This window comes from Sinocyclocheilus anshuiensis, unplaced genomic scaffold (genome assembly GCF_001515605.1).
Source record: "Sinocyclocheilus anshuiensis isolate Anshui unplaced genomic scaffold, SAMN03320099.WGS_v1.1 scaffold1407, whole genome shotgun sequence".
NCBI lineage: Eukaryota > Metazoa > Chordata > Actinopteri > Cypriniformes > Cyprinidae > Sinocyclocheilus > Sinocyclocheilus anshuiensis.
This window is the reverse complement of record NW_015540917.1, coordinates 111,331-120,419: the sequence shown is the minus strand read 5'-3', so window position 1 is coordinate 120,419 and position 9,089 is coordinate 111,331. Positions and strand designations below refer to the sequence as shown.

Below are 9,089 nucleotides of genomic sequence, written 5' to 3'. Positions count from 1 at the left end.
CAGGTTTCCGTGAAACACAGAGCAGCAGAGTTTGAAAAATCCTTATTTGTCTGGGAGAGCAGAAGGAGCTCGTCCGTTTTGTCGGGTAGAGAGCGGCGGTTCGCCAGATGGATGCTAGGCAACGGCGTCCTGAATCCGCGCTGTCTGAGCTTCACGAGCGTGCCGGCTCGCTTCCCCCGTCTGCGCGTCCTGAAGCGCTTGATCAGCGCTGCAGCTCCCCCGACTACATTGTCCAGCAAAACATCAGAATAATCGAAAACCGGTGAAATATCAGGTGGTGTGTACTTCCGAATGTCCAGCAATTCGTCTCTGGTGAAACTGATTGCAGGGATATAACTAAAGACAGGACAAACTAACAAAAACATAAAAACAACTGCGGAGCATGCCACGGAGGCAGCCATCGGCGTCGGCGCCATCGCGAAAAAGTACAGCTGGAACAACAACACAGGCTGTATGTGGCACTCTGCTGTGGCAGGTTTTCAAAGGCCTCCTCCTCTTCCTCCTCCTCATTTTTTTCTTCCACTCTTTCTTCCTGTTCGGCCTTCCTCTTATCTCCTGCTGCTCTATCACTAGTAAGCAAAGGCCAGCGTCTCAAAGGATGATTCCCATTTGGAAAACTTCCAGACAGTCCGCCTGCTGCAGAGAGTCTGTGTGTGTGTGTGTGTATGTGTGTACCTGGTATTTATCACGTTATGGGGACCAAATGTCCCCACAAGGATAGTAATACTAGTAAATTTTGACCTTGTGGGGACATTTTTGAGGTCCCCATGAGGAAACAAGCTTATAAATCATACAGATTTATTAAATGCACAAAGTTTCCTGTAAGGAGTAGGTTTAGGAGTAGGGTTGGTGTAGGGCAGTAGCACATACAGTTTATACAGTATAAAAACCATTACGCCTATGGAATGTCCCCATAAAACATGGAAACACAACGTGTGTGTGTGTGTGTGTGTGTGTGTGTGTTTGTGTGTGTGTAACCAGTCGTGAAGAAAACGTCTTAAAGAAAAAATTGAGATGACTAACTTGTAATACTAGTCTAAGCAGTTTATAAAACAGACCCCTGTTTTCTAAATATAAATATTCACTTCACATTTAAGTGATGTGAACAAACCCCTCTTTTTGAGCAGTATAGCAGTAGTACTGATTACAATAGCAAACACCACAAATAGTAGCTGCAAATAATTATAATGTATGGCCTTACTGCACCTTTATTTAGTACTGAAGTGAGCTATTATGTGGAATGGTTACAAGTCGTCACTGTCGGGCTGAAACCTTGTATGTCCATATGTTTTGTCCGTCATTAGTACAGCTGTATTTGTGGCAGTAAGTGCATCTCATTACAGGTTAAACAGAATATGGTATCTCTTCAAAGTTTATGGTGAAACGCTCTTCTCCACTCCTCAGATGCATAAAACTTTAGTCTTTAAAGACAGTGTTTCTTCAGTAAAGGAAACACTGAACTTATTCAAACACAATACTATTTATTGGTTAAATAATTGTAAAACTCACAGAAAAATGTAAAGGGTGAGCAAAAAAAAAGATGGAATATGGCGATACAAGGTATTTGTTAAGAACAAAAAATGCTGATAAAAACAACAACAGTGTAGAGTCATGTAGAGTGAGGTCAGTACCTGAGATGTTGAGGGTTGAGGGCGACAGGGATATCGGGTCACCCAGGTTATTGAGAGGAGCCCCGTCCTGAAGCCAGATGACCCGCACCGGATCAGGAGGACCATGAGCCACACAGTGCAGACTCAGCTCTTCGTTAGCCACGACTGACAAATGCTGCGGCTCTACCGAGAACTGAGGGAGACCTGGGGGAGAGAGAAAGACAGTTAGGGAATCCATAAATATATCATTGATGCACTATAGAGGAGTTCCCAACATAGCAGTCGACTGGTATAGTCGCGGCCCAACCCAGCCGCCCAGTCAGCAATCAGGAGATAAAGTCACCATATGAATTTGTATTTTGGAACAATGGATTTTAAAACATTCAAAAAGTGAAATACCTTCGAGTTCAATGTATCCCTCAATGGATAAAAGCTCCTCTTCACCAGAGGAAACCGCACACTGATAGGCGCCCATATCCGAGAGCTGTACCTCCTCTATCCTGTAAGCAGATGGAGAATACTATTAATATGAAACTGCAGTCACATTTCAATAGATTCGTTTGGCAGACACTTTTCTACCAAGCAAATTTCAGTGCTTTTAATGTTTCAGTTGTATCAGCGTGTGTGGTCATTGGGAATCAAACCCCTGACATATGCATTGCTAGTGGCATAAGACCAGTCAGCTTTACATGTCTGTGGGCTGGGTTTGATCAATGCTGGGGGTCACAGGTAATCCATTTTATAGATTTTCAGTCACACTTTATTTTAAGATTAAATTCTTACTATCAACAAACCATTAACTATGTCTTTTGCCTCAATAAACTAATTAGCTGCTTATTAACAGTTAGTAAGGTAGATGTTAAATTTAGGTATTGGCTAGGATTGTAGAATATGGTCATGCAGAATATGTGCTTTATAAATACTAATAAACAGCTAACATGTTAATGATAGACATGCTAATAAGCAACTAGTTAATAGTGATAATTTGTCCCTGTTCTAAAGTGTTACCGATATTTTTAATAAAAAATCTATTTACTGACAAAAGAGTCATATTACAAAAGAAAATATACCTACAAACCAATTGTAGGGCTTGTATTTTGGAGTCTCAGCAAATTGCCAATGAGAAAAAGTGATATAAGAATACCTATCACACTACTTTCCATACAAATTCATGAGCTATCATAATTCAGAACTTTTATTAGGCATTAAGGCAATAACGTAACATGCTTGCTTTCTGCAACACTGATCATGGACAGTGGAAACAGTCCACTGGAGAGTCAGAGTAAATGTCCAAATTAAAGAGGTATTCCTACTTGAGTTCACTAATAACCAGCCAGCCATTCTCATCTTCGAGGAACTGCATCTGGTTGGTGTCGGCAAAGTCCAGCAGCTGTCCCTCCTTCAGCCAGAGCACATCCAGGGGCCCCTGGCCCTCGCCGTCCGCTCGCAGGACACACTGGACAGCCACTGGCTTCCCAAGAGAGGAGGTCACGTTCTTAGGGCTCTCCATGAAATGTAACCCTACACAGTGCAGGAAAATCATGGAAAAACCATTAGGTCAACAGTAAAGTCAGGTTTAGCACTTTAACTTCCATAACCTCTGTGTGCTTTGAAGAGCAGTTGAATTAAACAAATGTGTGGTACTTTGGTGCTGAATAATTCCCACACCACGGTGTTTCACGGTGTTTTCACGGTGTTTCACAAACAGGAAGTGACGTGGTTCAGTTGCTTTGACACAATCTGTATTGTTAAAAGCGCTATATAAATAAAGGTGACTTGACTTGACTTTCATGGTGCGCCAAACTACCACCATGGTACATTACCACAAAATGATGGTGTTTTTTGGCTTTGTGTTTTTTGTTAATGGCATGTTATTTGCTGTAATTTGAAGAGCTGGTCATCATATTGGAGGGCTTCCTTATCTTTTCAGAAGATTAAAAAATCACGCCTTTATAAAACTAGATCAGTTCTACATCAGTGGTTCCCAACCCTGGTCCTTATCTGACACACCCATTACTAGTCTCACAGATGAGCTGATGAGCTGAATCAGGTGTGATGGGATTGAGGACCACCCTGGTTCTTAGTGGTCACTAGGAGTCCATCAATGTTAAGATACGGCTCAAGACCTTCCATTTAAGTCTAAGTGAGTTTTTGCTCCTTTGTCTCGCAGTACGAGTAAACATCACATGAACTTATCAGTCAAACCTCCTTGTCAATGCCATTGGGGTGGTGTAGCTTTGTGAACTGATTTTGTAGGGGAGGTTTTCAAAAACACAAACAACCCTGCCTCGCATGGATTTTCTTTTTTTCAGCGCAGGACGGTAGATCGGCTCTCTGTTCAACACTTTCTATTAGCTCCATGCATCTCCATCTGCCTGGAGAACTGAAATATTTTAAATTCCTGTGTGGGCACGGAGCCGATAACAAGCTCTGCAGCTGAAGCCGGAGAGATACCAGAGGCGTGTAATCCAGCATTAGGCCAGTTCCGTGTAGGTTCGCTACGGATGACGCAACTCATTCCAAATTCCTTCCTGCTTAACTCCAGTTTAAGATTTTTTCAAGGCTGTCAGACACTGCCCTGACCCTTAACCTTTGACTCCATGAAAATTATTTCATCCAGAGTGACATGGCATCTGAAACACTTACTAACACAAATATCCCTCATCTACGTGTGCCTGCTTTCTCAAGAAGAAATCAGACTGACTTTCGGAAAAGGCTCATAAAAAAAACATGATTAATTTCACATTCAGGTGCACACTTAACAAATACACTTAGAGTTTTAAGTTACAGGACTATTTTTTAAAAGAGTTTAACATTCCTTTCAGTCCTTCCAAAGTGTGTTCAGAAATGAATGGGATGAACAACATGTGGACACTGTCAGTCTTTCGGGGAAGGTTTAGGAGAACACATATGTACACAAGTTGATATTTAAAATGACTAAATCCTCACTAAATCCTCCTGTCATGGCTAGTTTTTTCTTTATATTGCTACAGCGGCTTTTAGCTTCACTAGTTCTTTTAAACATCTCTCCTTTTATGATGGCCTGAAAGTGGGCAGTCAACTCTGACCTGAACTGTCTTTCTCTGCAGCCTCCCTTTGAATCTGACTGAGTGCGTAAAGTCAACATAAAATGGTGCTTCAAATCCATTTTACTCTCCTAATTTGAAACTTTGTATTCAACAAGAAGAAACTTCTGCATTCTTGTCTACTCAACAAAAAGAAACAATCCAGCAAAGATTTCAACAAAAAGAAACAATCCAGCAAGGGAAGTCGTGGCCTTGAGCAAGGCACCGAACCCCCGACTGCTTCCCGGGCGCCGCAGCATAAATGGCTGCCCACTGCTCCGGGTGTGTGTTCACGGTCTGTGTGTGTTCACTGCTGTGTGTGTGTGCACTTATTATTTATTTTATTTTTTATTTTTTTTTATGTTATCTATAAAGTGTTTATTTTAGGTTTGAGTAGGGTTAAGGGATCTAAAATGTATCTATAAAATTGTGAAAGTGCAACTATCAAATATCTTTGTAATGTTAAAGTTTGTGAAGAATATTTTAGGTTTCTTTAGCTGTAAATATGTAATGATGTTTACTTTTTTAAATCCTGTCAATAGGTCCATATTGTACATTTTTGCATCTATCCAAAGAACAAAAAATGTACATTTTGTTCCTATATATGTTACATAGTATTACCTAGAAATAATGAATGAGAGCAGGCTGTCCTCCTTAACATTATTTTGTAAGGTGTTGTAAAATGTTATTGTGTCTATAATCATTAGTAAAAATCGACAACTACTAACCAGCAGGAAAAGCAGCCCTGCAAACATCCCTCCCCATTATCATTACCGTTATCACCAGACTAACACAAATCACTCTTCCTTTCCTCCTTTATGTTTTAATTGTCCACCGATCTCAGTCTCCTCCCGTGGCTTTTTATTCCATTCTTTTTAAATTTATCCCTCATCCATCCCTTTGCCCCAAAGTCAATCCATCATTTCCCCTGTCCGTTCAGCATGGCCCCTGAGCCACATTCTTTCTGAATCCCCACATCCATGCTGCGTGTTTAGGCTGCCCGTCTTCAGAGTCTGAGAGCTTCGATGTGAGAGTCTGATAAGTGTCCAGTCTGCCAGACATCACATAACGCCTCGAGTCTTCGCTCAATTTCACTTCACACATAAGGGCTGCTCACAGACAAATGTAAAGACTGTAAGTTTGTGTCTGGTAAACACTTAAAGCCATTATCTTGTGCAAGACAATGTAGACAGAAAGTATGAATGATGCTTGCTTGTGCCAAAGCCTCTGTTATGATGCAATGCCATTACTAGAGTGTTCTGGTTGGTTGCTAAGGTCTTGCAATGTTATTGTTAGGGCATTGCTAGGGTGTTCTTCTAAGATAAACTAAGATATTCTTGTCTCCAGATATAGCCCAGGCCCCTCCTTCAATGTAGGATTTTTTTTCCCTCTGTCAGGTGAAAACAGTAAGTCCCATTGTTTTGAAAAGTCACAACACACACAGCTCTCCTCAACTAGCTAAAGAGCAAAGACGGTGTGGCATGGATAGAGACATGGGGTATCAGAGTGAACTATATTGTCAAGTGTCTTTTACTATTTGTTACTGTCTGCCCCAAAATGATATGCACTGACGATAAATAAGATTCAAAATATGCTTGTACAGTGAACCGAAGCTTTTTTGACACTTCAGCTTTTTCAGAAAGACATACAGTACATTTATCTGAATTGCAATTATTTACACTTATTTTGGTGCCAGGGTTATTTTAGTGAATATAAAAAGTTCCTCTCAAGTAAACACAGCAGAATATCCACAGCTGTAGTCTATCATATTTAACTATGGACATGTTCATGTAGCAAAACTGATCTTCATTTTAACACTATATTTATTGTTTTATCATTTCAAACATAAAATTGTTGTACTTTTTGAAACTTTATTTTGTGAAATACGTTGCTTGAGAAGTGATAATTGTTATCTACTACAATGGCATTTAAATTTTTTTAAAGTAACTAGTGTGTAAAAACTTTTTCAGACATCTGTATGCCCTTAAACAATACAACGATTAAATTTGACTATATTTCGACATGGTGAATGCTCTGAATTACACAGGTTTTGATTAGAAATGATGTGGTATATCTCTTACCTGACAGCAGCTCCGCGGAGCCGAGGCGCATCACTGTCGTGAGAAACAGAGCGAGTAAGCTCGACCCGGTCATTGTTTCGCTGGGTTTCATGCTCCGGTTCAGTGTCGGTGTCGTGTGTGAATCAGAGACGGATCGCATCATCATCGCATCACTCCAGTACGCCTCAACTTTCCACAGATGAGCAATTCTTCTTGGGCAAAAACAGACTCCTTAGCAAAAAGAAAGAAATAAAAAAATATATATATATCAGCTGTCAAGTTGTCCCCAAAATTGCATCTGCTGAAATCTGTTTCCAACCGCAGCATAAGCAGTTAATTCTTCCTTTCTTCTTTTTAAAATTCCTTTTCCCCCTTCTTTAAGCTCAGAAAGTTTTTTAGTATAATCCTAAACGTGAAGAAGGCTGCTGGAGTGCCTAAAGCCAAAACCAAAAAGCGCTGCAGAGTTTCCCAACCAGAGTTGTGTTATTTTTGGAATCACTGTGTGTTCACTGCTGTGTGTGTGTGCACTTAGGATGGGTTAAACGCAGAGCACTAATTCCGAGTATGGGTCACCATACTTGGCCACTTTCAAGAACTGCTTTTATTGAGAAAAGTGGCCCTTATATAACTTTTTATTTGCAATAAATAACTAAGAAATAAAGGTCAATTTTGATTTGAATGTATTTTACATAAGGTGTTGTTCCACCACACCTACATTTACTTATGTTCGCATATACACTGAAACATTTAATACTGGTGTATTGACTGATTCTAAAACTATTTATTATTAATATGAATTATTATTATATATAAAAATTTGTATATTTCCAAATGTGCACAAATCCTTATTTATGAATACTATCCTGTAATTTTTAGATGTCTCCCTAATAAAACACACTTGATTCAACTTATCAGCTCATTAGTAAAGACTCCAAGACCTCAAATGTGTGTGTCAGATAAGAGAGACGTCAAAAACGTGCAGTGTCGGGGTTCTCCAGGACCAGGATTGGGAACCAATGCACTAGAGAGGACTGCGATTGCAACACATTGGCATTTGAACTACTTTTAGTACCACTTCTGAGATTTTCACAATAAATTAAGTATTGTGATTACATTTGTCATGTTTTTCTTTATACTGTACATATTTTAAAAAAATGGTTTTTGATTAGGTTTAGTGGTAGGAGTGGGATAAGCAAAAAATGTGAAGATATAGCAGTTAATTCTTCCTTTCTTCTTTTTAAAATTCCTTTTCCCCCTTCTTTAAGCTCAGAAAGTTTTTTAGTATAATCCTAAACGTGAAGAAGGCTGCTGGAGTGCCTAAAGCCAAAACCAAAAAGCGCTGCAGAGTTTCCCAACCAGAGTTGTGTTATTTTTGGAATCACTACGCGTATTTTTATGTCAGAATTTCCTTTTGCCTCCAAAACTCCTCTCCCATCAGGACGTCTTTATTCCCCCTTCAGACAAACTCACATTCCTCCACTCAACTTTTGTCCATTCTGTCTTTCTCCTCCCCTCCTCCATCCCTCCCTCCTGTGCTCCTCCCTCTCGGAGCTCCGACACACAACAACCCCCTTCACCTAGTACGAGTAGACTTAACTAACCCTACAGACTAGCTATGTGAGACACAGATACTCACAACATACTGTATGTTTTCTTTAAGTTTCACTCAAATTGTCTAAGGATGAGTCGTTTTAAGCAATGTAATTTTAGTAACTTTTTCAGTGTGTGTTCTATTCTAATTAATTGCATCTCATTTAATTGTAAAAGTATCAGGATTTTGTCACTTTTTATTTTTATTTATGTAAATAAAGACCTTTGGTATTTAAATTAGAATCACATAAAGGTTTTGAAGGTGAGATATTTTTATAAATGATATTAATTTGTGGAAACACGTTTGAAAAAACACTACTTGTTAAAAGCAATACAACTAACTTTTACCCCAAGTGCAAAACCAACTCCACATGAGCACCTGAGATGATCTTTTCTTGGTTGTTATGTCGCTCTCATGGTTATGTCTGCAGGTGAGTTTGTACAGCGTGTTCATACTGCACTCAGGAGAGATGATAAACATGAGTGAAGTTTGTTTGGGTGAACTCAGAGAGAGTGTAGGATGGGCGGGATTCACATTCCCTTCATGAATAATTGATTCCTCCTTTTTCCCATGAAAATGCAAGGGACTTTTTCTGCGCTCTCAGGTTGCTCAGGGCGGAGAGTGCTCTGGCCCTTTAAGAGGAGGTTGAGGGGTCCATGCAGTGTTCCCAGGGTCTTTAATGGAGACAGAACCCATCTGAGAAAGACCCCATTGTGTCCTTGCTTTTCAAAAGAAACCAAGGAATCAAGCTTTCTCTCTTTCT

The 9,089-nt window shown here is 39.8% G+C and overlaps 1 protein-coding gene across 1 annotated transcript in view; it reads right to left on the bottom strand.

The window, feature by feature from the left end:
* LOC107689293 (tyrosine-protein kinase receptor UFO-like) overlaps nucleotides 1–7,202 on the bottom strand; it is a 49,230-nt gene extending 42,028 nt beyond the window's left edge. Inside the window, exons 1-4 of the mRNA XM_016487235.1 lie at nucleotides 6,757–7,202; nucleotides 2,924–3,131; nucleotides 2,010–2,110; nucleotides 1,632–1,814 (exon numbers count right to left, since the gene is read on the bottom strand). Coding sequence (XP_016342721.1) covers nucleotides 1,632–1,814; nucleotides 2,010–2,110; nucleotides 2,924–3,131; nucleotides 6,757–6,901 — 637 coding nt within the window. The 5' untranslated portion in view covers nucleotides 6,902–7,202. The remainder of the gene's footprint in view (nucleotides 1–1,631; nucleotides 1,815–2,009; nucleotides 2,111–2,923; nucleotides 3,132–6,756) is intronic.
* Nucleotides 7,203–9,089: the final 1,887 nt, after the last annotated feature.